The sequence below is a fragment of the Psammomys obesus genome, unplaced genomic scaffold (assembly GCF_907164565.1).
Source record: "Psammomys obesus unplaced genomic scaffold, mPsaObe1.curated_primary_1811, whole genome shotgun sequence".
Taxonomy (NCBI): domain Eukaryota; kingdom Metazoa; phylum Chordata; class Mammalia; order Rodentia; family Muridae; genus Psammomys; species Psammomys obesus.
The window spans coordinates 2,963,342-2,982,096 of record NW_026586463.1 but is presented as its reverse complement, the minus strand read 5'-3'; the positions used below and the strand labels follow the sequence as shown (position 1 = coordinate 2,982,096).

The window sequence follows — 18,755 nt, the reverse complement described above, 5'->3', positions numbered from 1 at the left end:
TGTTTCTCTACCAGTATAAATCTCTACTAGACAGTTTTTTATTTAGTTTTAACTGATATAAAAACATAAAAATTATCCAAGTCAGTAGGGTATAGTAATGTTTAAACTCATGTTATAATAAAGGTCTTCATCGGGAGTTCTGTCAATTCTGTTCACTTCTTTTAGCTACATATCTAATAGTTACTAATGATCTTCTGTTATCAAGAAAACTTGTCTGTTTTACTTTCTCAAAAAACTCCCTTTTATTTTAGGCAAGAAGATGAAAATTTTAACAGCCTTTTACAAAATGGAGTTATTTTAAACAATTCATCAGAGGAAAAATTCAAAGTTAATGATAAACAGGATTTTAAGTTACCTGTGTATGATTTGAATATTGAAGATCAATTAGTTCTGATTGAAAAAGATGTTGACTCAAAAGCCACATCTGATGAGTCTCACCAATTAGACCATATCAACATGAATCTCAATAAACTTGTGACCAATAACACCTTTCAGCCAGAAATCATGGAAAGATCAAAGATGCAGGATGTAGTGCTTGGAACAGGCTTTTTAAGTATTCATCCTAAAAGTGAAGCTGAGCACACAGAAAATGGAAGTAAGTATCCAAATTTGGAGTCCATCAATAAGGTAAATGGCCTCTCTGAGGAAGTTCCACAGTCTCCTGATAGGATTGAACCACAGAACTCAAGTTCTTCCACTGATGTGGGTATTTCTAAAAGTACTGAAGATCTCTCCCCTCAAAGAAGTGGTCCAGTTGGATCTGTTGTGAAATCTCATAGTATAACTAACATGGAGACTGGAGGCTTAAAAATCTATGACATTCTTGGTGATGATGGTCCTCAGCCGCCAAATACAACAGTTAAAATTGCATCTGCTGTGGATGGGAAAAACATTGTCAGGAGCAAGTCTGCTACACTGCTGTATGATCAGCCCCTGCAGGTGTTCACTGCTTCTTCTTCAGCTTCTGAGTTACTGTCAGGTACAAAGACAGTTTTCAAGTTCGATTCAAATCATAACCCTGAAGAACTAGATATAATAAGGGCCCCCACAGTAACTGGCCCGCAACCTCCTCCTCCACCATATGGTCCTCTGCAATATAATGTCCAGTACAGTGGCAGTGCTGCAGTCAAAGACACATTGTGGCACCCTAAACAGAATCCACAATTAGATCCTGTCAGTTTTCCTCTTCAGCGCCTTCCTAGATCAGAGAGTGCAGAAAATCACAGTTATGCAAAGCATTCTGCCAATATGAATTTCTCTAATCATAACAATGTTAGAGCCAATACTGCATACCACTTACATCAGAGATTTGCTCCAGCCAGACATGGAGAAATGTGGGCTCTCTCCCCAAATGACCGGCTAATTCCAGCAGTAACTCGGACTACAGTTCAGCGACAGAATAGTGTGTCTTCAGCAGCTTCTGTAAATGTTGGTGATCCTGGTCCCCCAAGGCGTACTGAAGGAGACTATTTATCATACAGAGAGTTACATTCAGTGGGAAGAACTCCAGTCATGGCAGGATCGCAGAGACCTCTCTCTGCCCGAGCATACAGCATTGATGGCCCAAATACATCACGTCCTCAGAGTGCCCGGCCCTCTATTAATGAAATACCAGAGAGAACTATGTCAGTTAGTGATTTCAATTACTCACGGACTAGTCCTTCAAAAAGACCAAATGCAAGGGTTGGGTCTGAACATTCTTTATTAGATCCTCCAGGAAAAAGTAAAGTTCCTCATGACTGGCGGGAACAAGTACTTCGACACATAGAGGCCAAGAAGTTAGAAAAGGTAATTGAACGTGAGTTTTTTTTATTCTCCTCTTTATGAATTTTCCTTAGAAATGGTTAATCTTTTGTTTTTAATCCATGGAATAAGACACTCTGAGTTGTTACCTACTTATGGTCTAGGCATTTTCTCTGTTGCTGGAAACAGAGTTCTGTATTTAAACTTAAGCTAAGACAGGTGACGTAGCTGTGCAGGCTGCTTCCTCACTCTTGAAAGTCTCTGATGGTCATGCAGTGCTTCTCTTCTGGCCAGCACACATACAGATACAGTGCATACACGCAACTATGTTCAGTGCTTTCTGAACTGCTCACCACCAATGATGGTTATGTAAATATCATAAGACAATGCCAGACAGAAAATATTTCCAAGTGTAAGTAGTTCATTAAAAACCTTTTTTTCCTCCAGTCTATATTAAATGAACTAACATCATCACTGACACAGATGACTCTGGCATGGCATTTATTCTTGACTTTGCTGGATTGCATATCTAGTGTGCTTGAACAACTCAGTTGAGTATAACTGTGGCTGTAGTGCAGCTTGGTAAAGTAATTAATGCTTGCGTTCACTTCATAACCTTATTTCTAAATCTTTTGAGAGGAATTAAAAACAAAATTCTGTAAAATTGATGTTAGTACATTGCCATGTCACCCAAATATAAAAAATACTCTTTAAACCGGGCGTGGTATTACACACCTGTAATTGCAACACTTAAGAGGCTGCAGGAGGATCACCAGTTGGAAGTCAGCCTTGGCTATATAGTGAGACTTTGGTTCTTCTGCCCACCCACCCCATTTGTGTGTGTGTGTGTGTGTGTGTGTGTGTGTGTGTGTGTGTGTGTGTATCTGCATATATATGAATTTTATTTTAAAATTTTGCATTTCTTTACTTATTAAATATATAATACATTAAGTAGAGCTGATCATATCTTGTTTATTATTTTTAAATTTCTTAAATTTTTTGAGAAAAAAAACTGCCTAAAATATGATTACTGCCTTCTATCCTGTTGTATGAAATCTCAGCCTGTAATTGTTAGTTTTTAGCTAACATCTGTCAGCTATAGCTACTTCATCATCCTTTCTGTTTGCCATAGCTATGTAGCACACTGTTGAGGCAGTTTGAATTGATGTTCATTTTGTTGGGAATTTAACATTTATTTTAAGCTGAGATGAGGAGCATGGCTCTAATTTATATAAAAAAAAAACTTCAATTGCACATGTAGAAATGGATTTTATAAGGAAAAGGGTATTGTCAAAGAGGAGGCTATTTCAGAGATGCAGGTAAGAATGAATGAAGTGTTTATAAGTAGGAGTGAGATACAGGACTGAATTTAAGAGAATTAAAGTAGACATCCTTAGATTTTGTTTCTGGTTGAATATTCCTATAATTAGTCACTGTAGATAAGGGACAAAACTTGAAGGTTTGTGCTTTGTGTAAGTGGCTGTTGGGAATTTCACTATTATCAGATTTAAAATAATCGTTTCTGGTATGGAGGAGGTGGTTTTGTTTTTGTTGGTTTGTTTCTTTGTTTTAGAAAGGTTTTTGTTTGGTGTCATTTACATTAAGTGGCTTGTTCTCCCCGTGTTCTGTTTGACAGTGATGTGCCTGGACCTTAGTAATAACACCTAGCTCATTGTTGAGTTGCTTTTTAGCTTTTTTGTTTTCCATTGGATAAATTATATTTAGAAATTTGATACACAGTTTCTTAGAAATATATGACAGTAGTTTTGTAGTTGTGTACTGAAAGTCAAAAATTAATTCAGTGAATTAATGACGTAGAAGACTTGTGAGAAGAGAAACTGAAAGACTGGATTCATAGCTGACAGGATATATCTTTTTCCAAAAATAATATACTGCTTATTTTGTTAAGAGTTCTCCTCTTAACATGTTTGCCCAGATAACTGCCTCCCAGAGTACTAAATGACAGCTGTGTACACTGTAGTATAGTCTAGCTCACTGCTTAGGATATATTTCTAGCAAATACCAAAAGTCAGTACTGCTGTTACCTATAGGCTCGCTGTATTCTTTCTAGACTGTATTCTTCATGTTGTTTCTTTTCTCCTCTACTCCTTTCTGCAGAAGACCTTGAACCAGCTCTGCTCCCTACTCCTGAAAGTGCTTTAGTTACTGACAGGCACCACCACACCCAACAACCAGTTTAAAGTACATTTAGAGAGTGTGTGTGAATGTGTTTTTGTGTGTGTACACGTGTACAGGCAGAGTTGTCAGAAAAAAACTTGGAGGCCTCCCATGGATCGGGCTTGGTGGGACAAGGGCCTTTATCTTCACTAGCCTAAAATATTTTAAGTCATTGGTTGAAAGAAAGAATTTTAAAAGCTTTACTTGATTATCAACTTTGTTGGTTTTTTTATTCCTAATAGTTTGGAGAATAGAGTTTTTAAAAGCATTGTGATATGGTGTGGAGATTGGGCAAAATATAACTTACTTGGTTTTGAACTATTTGAATTTGTGATAGTAGAGCATGCAACTATTGTTTCTATAAGCTTTATTATAATACAAATACATACCTTATTTGCTTCTGTTCAGAAATGTTCTAAAAGCATTAGAAAGTTGCCTTTTTTATAAGAACTACTTTATGCTATAGTCTGGCAGCTTTGTATTAGCTGTGATAATTGTAGCATACATAAGCAATATAAATACTTCATAAAGATGCTACTAATTAGGGACTTGAATAGCAAGATTTAGACTGTAAACTTTAAAGAATTGGTTCAATGTATTGGAGGATGATAAAGGACCTCTTCCTTTCCTACACACTCATACATGTGCGCATGCTCATTCGCATAATTCAAGGTGGCAGGAAAGGCATTTAAAATTTTCCCCAAAGGAAAATGATTCCTTTACCTTTTGAGGTATTAGATTTTTTTTTTCCTTTGTGCAATAGATAATAGTTTAATGAAGCATATGGGCTTAGGACCTTTTAGTTATAACACTCTTCTTTATCTGTAAAAAAACTGTACTAGGAATCCAGACACACAAAACGGATTTTACTTTGAAGATTTCTTCGTTGACTTAATTAAACTAACAATGAAAATTAGAAAAGCACTCAGGAGGCAGAAGCAGATGGATTTGAGTTCACCGCCAGCCAAATCTTTTTCTTTCAGAGTTGAATTATCACTAACACTAGTATTTGCTAATATTCCTACCCATATAAAAAAATCAGATATGAAATACTCCAAACTGTATTATTGACACAGCATAAATGTCTCGTTTATTTGTTCTTATTAGATAATAGGAATCTTCAAGGGTAGCGGTTTTCAATCTGTGGGTCACAACCCTTTGGAGGCTTGTATATCAGATGTTTACATTGCGATTCATAACAGCAAAATTCCAGTTCTGAAGTAGCAACAAAAATGATTTCATACACAGGAGGTCTCAGCATTAGTTAGGTTGAAAACCACTGATCTAGAGCCTTGCTGACACTGAAGTATGTACTCAGCCCTGTTTTCTTATGATTAGGTAACCATCAGCAGTATTGAACAGCAGTGCCTAGGACATTGTGCCTAGCATTCAGTCAAGTTAACATGTTAAAATCAATACCTTAGAATTCACAGAATAACTGAGTAGTAATTTTATAGATTTTTCCTTTTGAAATTTTGTGTTATTTCTTAATATTATCAACCTCAAATCTAGAGAAACTATATATTTCCTAAGAGTAAAATGTAAATGATGTTTCGCTTCTTTATTTTAATAACCATCCATGCCTTAAATGTGGTTTCCGTAGTTTAGCCATCAAGCCCCATAATTTCTAGCTCCAGAGGATCTGATATCTTCTACTAGTCTTCATGGGCCTTCACACACATGGGCGTACATACGTGTATGCACAGACACATGTACAAAGATTTAAAAGAAGAAAATCTTTTTTAAACTTGTATCTTAAAATTTAAGATTTTTTTTGTGGAAAATAAAGCTTTTGAAGGAATGAAAGTGATAATAACAAGTTGGTTATCACAAATACATTTTGCTGTAGCATGTATAAGTGTTGATGATATGCAATAAGAGAATTCCTATAGAAAGAAATAGATCCTTTAGAAATCCAATTGATGTAGAATTACTAGTTGCTGGTCAATTAATTTGATAAAGAGAAATTTGCTTATATACAACTTTATATAAATAGATACATACCTGGGTACGTGCTCAGTTTCTGTCTCTGACACACAATATATTAAGCATAATGAAGTAAAGAAAAGCAGCTATACATTTGTGCTGCTCTGGTCCTTAAATATCTGAATGGTTATGATTATGTATGTTCTGTATATGCATGTGTGTTCTTATGTAGCCATATGTACCAGTTTCTTTCAGGTTCTAAATTCAGTGTTGCATGGTATTTGTTCGTGGTGTGAGAGGGATTCCTTGTAAATAAATCTGTGTACATAACATGTCTTGTGGATTTTGCATGCTGCACTAATCTCTGAATCTACCCTCTCTTTATTCAGAGTATGCTGTCAAGGTCCTTTAATTCCAATCTTACTGCTGTAAGCAGCTCTCACTATGGCAGCTCTAGGGATCTGCATGGCAGCCAGGGCAGCCTTGCCCTGAGTGTTGCAGACGGAAGAGGTTCTGGTGGGCACATTTATCGAGTGAGTACCTACAGTAGGCTAGTACTTTTAGCACATACATGAGAAAATTAAGATCTTAAGTGCCTTAACATTTCTAGAGGGGGAAAGTTCTTTGTATTCTCTGAATTCTTCATGGCTTAGTCTACAACCTCTGTCCTGTTTATTTGATCATAAGCTAATGATTAGCTAGCTGTTTATAAGTCCAGTGATAAAAAGCAGTATATATATTTTTTAGAATATGATTAAATATAAGGCTGGAGAAGTTCTAAGTCCAAGAGGAAAAAAATCCAAATAATTAATTGAACACATTTCATCATGGTCCTTAGTGGTGAAAGAATTTACTATTCTAGTAAAAGTTTAAGAGTAAATTATAAGGATTGCAAAGAATGAATAACACAAGTCTGTCATGACTCAGCAAGGACACACAGAGGTAGCGCAGCCCCTGAAATATTCCCTTCTGCCCTGAAGGACCTTTCTTCTACAACCTTATTTTATTTCTTCTTGTAGTTTACTTTTATTTTAACTCTCTGCTGTTGTAGGCTATTTGCTTTTTCATCAGTCTCCCTGTCTTCATCCCTGATTCGCCTCTGTTACGATCTAGAGCAGGAGCAGTTTCCCAGATTCAGTTTGTTGTGGTTGCTCTGAACTGGTCTTCGCCTGTGCTCTACCATTGGTCATCACTTGGTTTCTTTGCTGTATAGCAACAGCAGTCTTTGGAGCATTTTAGTTTAAAAGAGGAAGGAAAGGCTGGTGACTGTTCAGGCAGCCTTTAATTTCAGCAGACCATGAGTGGCCTTCATAGTCATCTAAAACAATTATTCTTCCCAGATTTGTTTTACAGTAGCATTTTGCTTTTATTTTTCTTAAATTTAAAGTCTATGTGCCTTGAATTTTAGCTTTTCATTTATGATATGCTTGCTTTTTAACAAATGCATAAGCATAGTTGTCTATTCAGGCTTGAGTTTAAGTTTCATACTTTGAGCTATGCTGTGTTGCATTATGTATTCTAAAAATATATCACAATAAGAGAAAAGTGAGGGCTGGAGAGATGGCTCAGAGGTTATGACCACTGCTCTGTGGTTCTGAGTTCAATTCCCAGCAACCACATGGTGGCTGACAACCATTTATAATGAGATATGGTACCCTTTTCTGGAGTGCAGGTGTTCATGCAGGCAGAACATTGTATACATAATAAAGAAATAAATCTTTAAAAAAAATGAAATACTGTTAGTAGATAAAATTAGATCAGATCACAGCAAATGATGCTAATAATCACACCATTCTTTGAACTAGCAACTAACTGAACATGATGGGTCTGTTGGAAATACTCTTTTTTAAGATTAAATTTCAGGGGCTGGAGAGATGGCTCAGTGGTTAAGAGCACTGTCTGCTCTTCCAAAGGACCTGGGTTCAATTCCCAGAACCCTTATGGCAGCTCACAACTGTACGCAATGGCAATTCCAAGGGATCTGACACCTTCACACTAAAGCACATAAAATAAAATTAAATAAGTTATAATAAAAAACATCTTAAAAAAAAGAATAAATTCCAAATCCTTAAAATTGTATGTGGTCCATGGTACATTATAATGGAGTGTATTTTGAGTTATTTTTCAGTATTAAATTTACATTTCTTTACTGCTAGGCAAATACTGTTTTAAAAGATTGAAAGTAACAGTAAAATGTACTATGCTTTATTTTCTAAATTAGGAGTGCTTAGAAGTAATTTAATATGACTATAGATGTTTTATTCCCATCATATTTATAATAATAGCTATTCAGGGAGAATGACATTTAGCCTGATTTTTTTTCCTTTAAGGTTATTATTAAGTTAAACTGTAATGAGCAAATACTTAGCATGTGAAGATATGAATTAACTTTTAAGGCATTTCTCTAAAACTGTGCCTTTAAAGTACTGAGCTAATGATAATATGACATAATTACAGAACAACCACTTTTTTTTTTTTTAACAACAACTTTTACACAGTAAGTTTATTGGGACTGCACATCATTGCAATTGAGAAGTTCTGTATAGTACTATGAAATCAAAGAAAGCAGTTTATTTACTTTGAATCTTAACCACTGGCTGTATTTATTCATTAAAGATACTAACTTAAGAATATAAATTAAACTAAAAGGAAAGAACATAAAGTGGTATATATTGTAAAGATTAGCAATGTCTGTCTTTATAAATTTTTACATGTTCACAGGAACAAACATCTTGCCATGCCTTTGAAGGAAGCTTAAAAGCTTAAAAGCAATAATGATTACAGTATCTGATTTGAGTCTTTCTCATTCTGCAGTCTAGCAATATTGCTCTCTTAATCTATCATGCGTCATCATCATTTTGTTTCACATCTTAAAGTATATTATTTGTTTAATTTTTTTTCCTTCCTCATTTGAAGCATCCCCAGACATCCAGTCCAGGAGATTCATGCCAAGATGATAGATTGATGTCAGGAGGTCCACTTAGTCCCAACGACCTTCCAGACAGCTTGATGAAAGTAGGTGCTCACAGCAAATAAGTGAAGCAGTGTCTTTGAGCTGACTGTGTTTGGCAGTATTTGAATTTGAAATCTTGTATGTACTTTGATTAAAAATATTTTGAGGTCTTTCTTGCTTTTATTATGCAGGTTTATCTTTAAATGATTCATAAATATAAGATAGAATTTGACTCTGCTTTCTATCATTTTATTCCATGGTTTTTCAGACTAGTTATTGGTTTCTATAGTTCCACTTCCTTATTTCATTATTTGAATCAAGAACTTTTTAGAGTTCTTGATGACAAACCTATTTGGAGAGTTAGAAGATGACTTGTCTTCAATTGTGCATTCTAGAATCCTTTACTATTAACTAAAAACATTTGGAAATCTTTATATATAATTAGAAATTATCTTGAAAGATTCATATGTTGTACAACAGGTAATCATTGTAATTCTTTTTTAGTATTTTGTAGAAAAAAACTTAAAGCTAGATTATTTGTGGCAATGCCACAAAATCCACTCTCTCACATTTTTTTCTTGTTTTAACCAATTACATGCCTCTAGTGTAAGTAGATGTGATTGTTTATTATCTAAAACTATTAAGTTGCTCTTGAGGGAGGGCATCCAGCCATACCATATATCAGTTCATACACGCTTATTTATTTAATCCCTTTCTCTCTTAAGTCAAAGCTGTCATTCAACTTATTTTTCTTTTCAGTATGTACCTTTATAGCTTACTTGTTAACATTTTTTTAGATTTCATGAGGTAGCAGCTAATCATAGCTTAATAAATTTCTCATGTTTAATACTGGTTTAGCCAAAACCAAACATCAGATGTCAGCAGTTCTTAGGAACAGAATAGGCTCAGTATAATAGCACATGTCTTTATCTTAGCACTTGAATTCCAAGGCTGAAAAATCAAGAATTTGAGGCTAGCATGGCTATAAGGTCAGAGAATGTCAAACAAGAAAGTTGACTCAGTGGATAAAGGCAGTTGTCCTCAAGTCTCACAACATGAGATCAGTCACGGTGACCTTACACCTATGTCACGGCATGCCTGTACTAACACATGTGCTCATGCGCACGCACACACATAAATAAATAACTAAATAAATAAATAAGTAAGTAAGTAAGTAAATAAATAAATAAATAAGTGCTACTTAATAACAACAAAAAGTAGTTCAGGTGTGCAGGTGACAGTGACAGAGCATTTGCCTAGCATGTACAAGGACTTACCTTGTTTTTTGTCAGGAGGAAGATACTGAAATCTGTATGTGTGAATAAATGGTAGAAACAGAGGAAGATATGGGGGTCCCATGGAATTTTATGTAAATAGTAAAACAGTAGCACAGCCAGTTAGAGCACCCCTTGATAGTTTACTAGCTTTAAATCTGTAGTTATCAAGTAGCAAATAACTGTAGTGGCTTTTTAACCAGACATGTGAGCATAGTATAGTACCTGACCCAATATAAGATTTGTGTCATAAACTACCCGTGTATCTTCCTTGACTTAAGAATTAACTATAGGGCTGGAGAGATGGCTGAGTGGTTACGAGCACTGACTGTTTTTTTCAGAGGACCTGGGTTCAATTCCCAGCACCTACACGGCAGCTAACAAATGTCTGTAACTTCTGTTCCAGGGGCTCTGACACCCTCACACAGACAGACATACAGTCAAAACACTACTTTACATAACATGAACATAAATTATTCAAAAAATAATCAACTATAATTTTTTTAGTATAATGGAAAAAGGGGTATTTTTAGAGTACAGTTTTCTTCCTAAATTCCAAAATTTTTTTTGTACCTTTGGGAAGATACAAGTTCTCAACATACATTTCTGAAACTTTTGCTAAATTTCTAATTCTGAGTAACTTTTAGGAAATTTTTGTTTTCTACTAATTTTCTTGTGGACAGAAATACTTTACTCTTAACCAACAAGGAAAATTTAAATAAATGGATAGCTGAAGCATTTATTTCCTCTTCTGTGTAAAGGTCTTTTACATGTGAACATTTATAATGTGAGTGTAGAGGTGTTCAAGGTGGCTTGTTAGGAGTTCAGTGGTGGGAGTTTCTTTTGTGGAAAATAAAGTAGAACATCAATGTTTACATCTCGTTGTTTAATATTCCATAGAATTAATATTTAGAGAACTTGAAAATTGCTGGCACCTGCACACATACATAAGGAAGAAATTTATTTATTCATTTATTTATTTATTTATTTATTACAAATAAATTCACATAATTTCTATGTAGATAAATTGACTTGTTATTTCTGAAAAGGAAGATATAAAGGTAGCAAATATATTCAAATTAAGAAAAAGCTGTTACCTCTGAATTAGCCCCCCCCCCCCTCCAGGAAAAACATTTTAAAATGCACCGTTTTAGCCTGGTGATAGTGAACACACATGGGAGGCAGAAACAGGCAGATCAAGGCCAACTTGGTCTACAGATTGAGTTCAAGGACAGCCAGGGCTACCCAGAAAAAACATTTCTTAAAAAACAAAAACAAACAAACTACACCTTTTGTATATGTGTGTTATGATTTGGTATGAAAAAAGGATAGCTAACAAGTTTTAACTTTTTTTAGTGTATAAAGATTTGTTTTATATTATCGGTAAAGTTTTCAGTATACTTCTTTCCTACATTTCCTACATTTGGTAAATGTACAATAGGTATATATCTAACAGAAAAGCAATTTATGTAAAATATACATGAGTTCTTCATTTAAAAGGTTGCTGATAGAGTCAACCAGTTCAAGCAAGTTTAGAATTAAGACAGTAATAACTTTTCTTTTGAAAGATTTAAAATGAGAATATAGTGAGTAGCTCAGAATTGAATGGTGTAGAATGTTAAAACTCTGGTGCTTTTTTGTTTTACTCCAAGAAGGATATCCAAGTGCTTGTAATAACACATTATTACTGGTCATTTTTAAGATAACTCATGTTTTTCTTAGATGCCTTTGAGTAATGGACAGATGGGCCAGCCTCTCAGGCCTCAGGCAAATTATAGTCAAATCCATCATCCCCCTCAGGGATCTGTGGCAAGGCATCCCTCTAGAGAACAACTAATTGATTATTTGATGCTGAAAGTGGCCCACCAGCCTCCACATACACATCCCCATTGTTCTCCTAGACAAGGCCATGAACTGGCAAAGCAAGAGGTAAGAATTATCAAGACTGTTTGAAATACAAAATTCAACTTTTCATATATTTTATAGGTTAATAGCAATAATGTCATATAGAATTTTAACAGTAGTTTTTACCATTTTGTTTTAAGTTTATAAAATTTAGTTTTCTAAAGTGCTAATTAAACTTTATAGTTTTTAACTTGGCTTTATGATCATGTACCATAGGATTTAATATTGGGGATGTAGGTTTTTTTAATTCTAATGCAATTGCTTATCCAAAATGGATTGATGGGTCTGACGGTGGTGATGCACACCTTTAATCCTAACAGAGGAGGCAGAGGCAGGCTGATATTCATCAGTCTGAGGCCAGCCTGGTCTACAGGGTGAGTTCCAGGACAGCCAGAGCTCCTCAGAGAAACCCTGTCTCAAAAAAACCAAAAACCAACCAAACAAAAAATCAAAATGGATTGATGGTGCTCGGGTAGATTTTCTTCTAAGACTGTGAATAGTGGGACCATTCAGTCTCTGTCCTATACCAGAGTCTTGGCTCTTAGAGTTGGAGATTCAGCTATGCTCTAGACTGCATTGAGAGTATAATTTTCAAGACATGTAGGTCATAATCTCATATGTCTTAATGGTTTATTTATGAGGTGATGATAACGTTGAAACCTTTGGTAGTGGTTACTTTTTGTTTTGACTGAGTGTGTAAACAGGAGCATCCTGTAGCAGAAATGTAGCTTCTGTAACCTGCTGTATTCCAGCACCTTGAAGGCTGAGGCTGAAGGGTAGTGTATTCAAGGCCAGCTTAGATGCCTCAGACAATCCAGGCTGGCCTAGACTGTTTAGTGATACCCTGTCTCAAAACACAAGCCAGCACTTAGGAGCCAGAGGCAGGAGGATTTCTATGAGTTCAAGCCAGCCTGGTCTACTAATCAGATTCCCGGCCAGCCAAGACTACATAGTGAGACCCTGTCCCAAGAAAAGAAAATGTTTCTCTGCGTTTCTTATTTTACAGTAGTTTATAAAAACTACCATCAGTTGCTCTGATCTTAAAATCCTAACTCCCCTGAAACATATAAAAAGATAGAGGCAATGAGTTTATTTTCTAAATCCAGCTCTGAATGTCATAACTATCTTATGACACAATACGTATTATGTCTTCTATATGGCAAAGGCAGCATGTAATTTAGATGGTCTATAGTGAAAACTGATGAGAATATGCAGACATGTTCTAAAGGTATGCACATACTGTTAAAACTCATGCTGGCTAAAAAGTATACCAGAGCTACCATCAGTTGACTAAATGCATAAGTGGTTTAAGTTAGGAGCTCCACGTTGTCAGCCCACTGTGCCTTTAACTCACTAACTCATTAACATTAATGATGTTCTGTGTTGTCTTGTCACCTCATCTGCTGAAATGTTTATTTTTGATGAATCCTTGAATATTCTGCTTGTATTTAATTCACCAGTTTTTAAATATGGATATTATAGAGTAAATTTTTCTGGTATGATAATATTTTTTATTTTCATATTAAATCAGATTCGAGTAAGAGTAGAAAAGGATCCAGAACTTGGATTTAGCATATCAGGAGGTGTTGGGGGTAGAGGAAACCCTTTCAGACCTGATGATGATGTAAGTTTTTTTAAAATATGTCCTTGAACATTCATAAGGTTTCATTAATTAAGCCCATACTTAAGTGAAAGTCTAATGTAAATCTATGTGGTTCTCATCCCTTTTCTTTCTTTATTACCTTTGGTTTTTGAAATTTGATCATTGCATGTTGTTTAAAGGAAAGAATTTAACCAAAAATGTGAATATTGATGATACTACCAAGTGATTTTTAATTTTGTTATTGCTTCTCCAAAAATCCATGGAAGTTACTTCATTACATTGCTAAAGTCAGAATTACTAGAGGCAGAAATTATTTTGACCTGCAAGAGTGTTACTTCAAAAAGTCAAGGAGACAGTTTCCACCAGATACATATTTGCATTAGTATTGATAAAAAAGAGAGGGGGGAGTTTCCTTGTTACTGATTCATTCTGTCAATAATTTTTGTTATTGTTCATTGAAGGGTATATTTGTAACAAGGGTTCAGCCCGACGGGCCAGCATCAAAATTACTACAGCCAGGAGATAAAATTATTCAGGTAATTAAGTGCACTTTTTATTGTTTCTTTCATTTTATAATAATCTTATTTTACAGCTAGGCATGGTGGCATACTCCTTTAATCTCAAGGCAGAGGCAGGCAGATCTTTGTGAGTTCAAGGCCAGCCTGCTCTACCAAGCTATTCTAGGACACCCAAGGCTACAGAGAAAGCCTGTCTCCAAAACAAAAAGAAAAAAAAACAAAACAAAGAACTTACTTTAATGTTTTCATAGTTTTAAATACTTCTACTTTACATACTGACAAAACGTGCTTATATTTTTGATACATCATTTTATTTAAATTTGGAAATGTTAATTTTTACTAATTTAGGATCTACTTGGACACGAGTTGTCATTTTATCACAGTAAAATTTCAAAATCTGAGAAACTTTATTTTTTTAATTTGCACTCCTTCCCTATGTCACTTCAGTAACTCATTTTACCCAAGTTCGTGCAGTGTGGCATTCTCTTAGGACACAAGAATAGTCCACTTCCTCCCTCCTACTTTTCCTGTTGTTAGTTCAGATAACAGTGAGAAATAACCTTCAAACCAAAGATGATAGATCCATTAAGAGTTTAGTAGCTGGAAGTACAGACCTCAGATTGAATGCTTGCTCACCACTTTTTAAATGTTAACTTTGTGCCTCCATCAGCAGTAAAATGGGAGTGATCCAAAGGTTGACATGAAAATTCATGATAATACAATTTTTTAAGTTTTTTTATTTTTAAAAAATTTCAGACTCAGAAAACTCAGAACTGTGTAACAAAAGTGATTACACTTTGCCACACTATCTGTACTATCCACTTTTATTTTTCCTGTACACAGAGGGAGAGAGAGAGATTTTTCTGAATCACATGGAAATCTGTGATTTCAGTTTTGTGATAGGGAGTTATTATTCCTGACCAGACATTGCTGGGTTTTCGGTCTTCTCAAATAAGATGAAAGAATCTATAGACCCAGCCCATGCTTACACACACCTTCAATCTCAGCAGTCAGGATTCAGAGGCAGACACATCTGAGTTCAAGGCCAGCCTGTTCTACAGAGTGAATTCCAGAAGAGACAGGGTTACACAGTGAAACTTTGTCTTGGGTGAAGAAAAAAAAAATCTGTAGTGTTATCTTTATAGTATTCTCTTAAGAATAAAAGCATTTATTTCACATGAAGCACTTCAACGTGTATGTGTGATAGAGTACGAGCTCAATAAAAACTAGCTAGCCTTTATAAGCCTGTATGCTGGTCTGGAACCAGTGGCTCCAGTGACTGAAGTCTACATACTGCCTTCAGTTATTCTTGCTGATTGGTAAGCCTGGATGTACGTTAACACAATGCACACAACACCCTGTCTGATCCCTTCTTAGACAGCACTTCCCAGCTCTGGGCCACACTATTAGAATTATCTGAGCGGCTGAATAGAGAGCTTAGTGGCTAAGAGGACTAGCTGTTCTTGCAGAGCATCTAGGGTGGGTACCTAGAAACAACTATCTGTAACTCCAGTTTCAGGGCATCTAACACCCTCTTCTGGCCTTCTTGAGTGCCATGCACAGATATATATGAAGGCAATAACCGGCGCACATAACTTAATAAAGTAAAATTTTAGAAAGAATTCTCTGATAACCTGAACAAAGTACTAGTTCCTAGGTCATTTCTTTAGAGATCATATTTCCCTAAGTATGGAGTGTAGGGACCATTTGTCATAAGTGTTTTTAATTTTACATATGTGTGTGCACACACATGTACTGCACTTCATTAGTGTAGAGATCAGAGAACAACTTGAAGTAGTCAGTTTTCTCCTAAGATGTTGGTCCACAGAATCAAACTCAGGACTTCCCATATGGAATTAAGTGGCCTTATTCTCTGAGCCATCTCATCAGCCATTATGTTGTTCTAAATTGCTAAAGTCATCCTTTTTTTTATATCTAGAAATGTAAAAAAAAAAAATAAATATATATATATATATATATATATATATATATATATATATATATATATATGCAAATACATTTCTAAGCTTTTTCCTAAAAGTTTTTTCCTCTTTCTTCTAGGCTAATGGCTACAGTTTTATCAACATTGAACATGGACAAGCGGTGTCCTTGTTAAAAACTTTCCATAATGCAGTAGAACTCATCATTGTACGAGAAGTTTCTTCATAAGCACTATAGACAAAAAAGAAAAGGGGGAAGATAGCAAGATTTATTAGAAGACACTTGGAGGGGAAATGACTATTTTGCTTATTTTTATATGTAAAGAAGAACTCAGACAGTTGGCTTGGAACTTGTACATTACTGAAATAACGGAGCTTGTGTTAGAGGGGAAGCACCACTGTACAGAAGACAGAAGAGACTGTTGGATTCATATCATATGAAATTGTTGTTAGGTTTTTAAACTTAGCAAATCAAGGCTACAAAAACAAAATTATGTTGTTTTTGTATAGATTGTAGGTTTATTTTTGGATTTCATACACATGACTGACTGTATACAAGGCAATAATTAGCCTTGATTGTAGCCCAGAGACAGATGGCAGAGCTATCTGTCTCATAGCTTTTGTGCCCTTACTTTTATCCAACTGGTATTAATGTTTTTTCTGCCGAACTACTTTTTCCATGTGGGTAAGAGATTTGAAGTGTTGGCTTTTGCTATGTGCATACTGAAGAGAGAGTAGATGAAGCTGGTGCTGGTGGGTTGTTTCCGAGACCAGAATAAAACATTATTTCCTATAAAAATCTGAGGCAAACAGTGAAAAAATTACCTAATAATGTATTTTTATTAATAGAATAATGCAATAAAACATGTAACGTCTTTTTAAAAGACAATAATTGCATTTTATGAGCTCTAAAAGATCGATTCTTGTCATAGCTGTTGACTATACATTTGCTACTGGTGATTCAATTTTTAATTTTTTTAGTTACAGAAGTTTTTAACTCTAATGTAGATGCATGTCCACGCATTTCCCTGACTATGAAATTGTGATACTTTTTTCTTTAGCAAATGGTGGTACTTGCAGTCTAATTTTTATAATTAGTACTCCATCATAATTTAATTTAATAATTTTTGTTTTAAGAAGCAAATGAAACGTAAAGGCCAGTTTTAAGTTGTGTGTGTTGCCCATAATACAAAGTATAGAAGGTTTCGGAAAGCCTCTTGTTTCTGTTGGCCTGGCATTGTCATGGTAAAGTGAAAGGAAATGTGAGTGCGCATGGAGCTAGGAAACCAAAGCAAGTCTGTAAAACTGGCACAGTGATAGAATTGCTGTGGAGAGTTGTAGAGCAAAGGGATGGTCCTCGAGACCTGCCAGGGTGTCAAGTGTCCAAATAAAGGGCTGTTCCTACAGATAACATTAATGTGAACTCCACACTTCAGAGTCTTTAAAGGGTTTCTAAATGTATCATGTGATAGTGTTTTACCACCAATTGCCTTTGTTCCTAGTTACTGTAACAAGTATTTGATAATAGAGGTTTATTAATTTTGTTTATCCAGACCATTAATTTTATTTGCTTCTGTTTTATGTAATCAAATAAAAATTTGAGTAACATGCAGCGGTAAGAAGTAATGCATGTTTATTCGGACCAGAGAAAAGTGCCATAGGAGACCAGCGACTGTTTTTAGTTAAGGCTAGTCTGAAAACTTTTATTAGAGCAATACTCAGTTCTTGAATTCATTTGTTTTTAATTTCTGAGAAGCATAATTTGGGTATTTTTAATATGTTATGCTTTTTTTCTTCAACCTTTACTAGTTGAGAGGACTGGCTAAAACACCACTTGCATTATTGCACAAGATGAGTTGACTTCATTTCCCATTTCTAGTCAGAATAGTCAGCACTTTTGAAAATATTTGAACTCAAATATTGCACTTCTTTCAAGCTGTTATCAATTGGGTATTATACTGTATAGTTTTAATAATTTTGATTGAAACCCTTTAACAACTCTTTGTAAATTTTAACTCATTTTTAGTTGATTTTCAGTACTATTTCCATAGGAATTGATTTTTATGAATATAGTAGCAGAAATGTGCTGTATTTTGATAAAATTCACTTGTATGTGTTGTAATCTCTTAAACAAAGAATGACAAACAGCTTCTTTAATACAAGTCTCGGTGTTCCCTTTATTCTTTATGTTGGCATTGTAAGATGGTCACATTCTTCCCTTATTGACTTCACATTTTCACAATCCCTTTTAATTAGGAATGATTAGAATAGATATAATTGCACAGTTCTCAGTGATCTTACCCTGAATGGCGAATTACGATTTTGCAGCAGGAATTGGGCTTTATAGGATCAGAGCTTCTTGAATGATGTATTGTGCATATCCCATTGAGATTATTAGTATGAGTGCAGCAGGTGTCATGTGCACTAGCCCTGTATTCCACTGCAGCTCATTTGAGGGTTTGGAGTATTCTTGAAAGATGGAGTAACATATGATACAGAAGAAAAGTTAGAAAAAATTAAGGAGTAAAATATTACACTAATACCCAAAGTATTCTTACAGAATATTGGGGATGAGGTGGGGAGTAAAGTTACGCTTTTAAGAATTTTGTTATGGTAACAAAATTTAAAAGTTTGAATAATGTGTATCTTTTGACAGAAATGCAGAAGCTATAATTTATATTGCTTACTAAATTGTAGGAGTGACCATACTCAAAA

The 18,755-nt window shown here is 35.0% G+C and overlaps 1 protein-coding gene across 6 annotated transcripts in view; it reads left to right on the top strand.

Moving 5' to 3' along the window:
- Positions 1 to 18,193, top strand: part of Erbin (erbb2 interacting protein) — a 97,195-nt gene extending 79,002 nt beyond the window's left edge. For 3 of the 6 annotated variants that reach the window (XM_055601967.1, XM_055601965.1, XM_055601964.1), the window contains 7 exons: positions 252 to 1,788; positions 6,237 to 6,380; positions 8,764 to 8,862; positions 11,797 to 12,003; positions 13,511 to 13,603; positions 14,044 to 14,118; positions 16,162 to 18,193. In XM_055601967.1, coding sequence (XP_055457942.1) covers positions 252 to 1,788; positions 6,237 to 6,380; positions 8,764 to 8,862; positions 11,797 to 12,003; positions 13,511 to 13,603; positions 14,044 to 14,118; positions 16,162 to 16,269 — 2,263 coding nt within the window. In that variant the 3' untranslated portion in view covers positions 16,270 to 18,193. The remainder of the gene's footprint in view (positions 1 to 251; positions 1,789 to 6,236; positions 6,381 to 8,763; positions 8,863 to 11,796; positions 12,004 to 13,510; positions 13,604 to 14,043; positions 14,119 to 16,161) is intronic. The other 3 variants (XM_055601969.1, XM_055601966.1, XM_055601968.1) reach the window with 3 other exon arrangements.
- Positions 18,194 to 18,755: the final 562 nt, after the last annotated feature.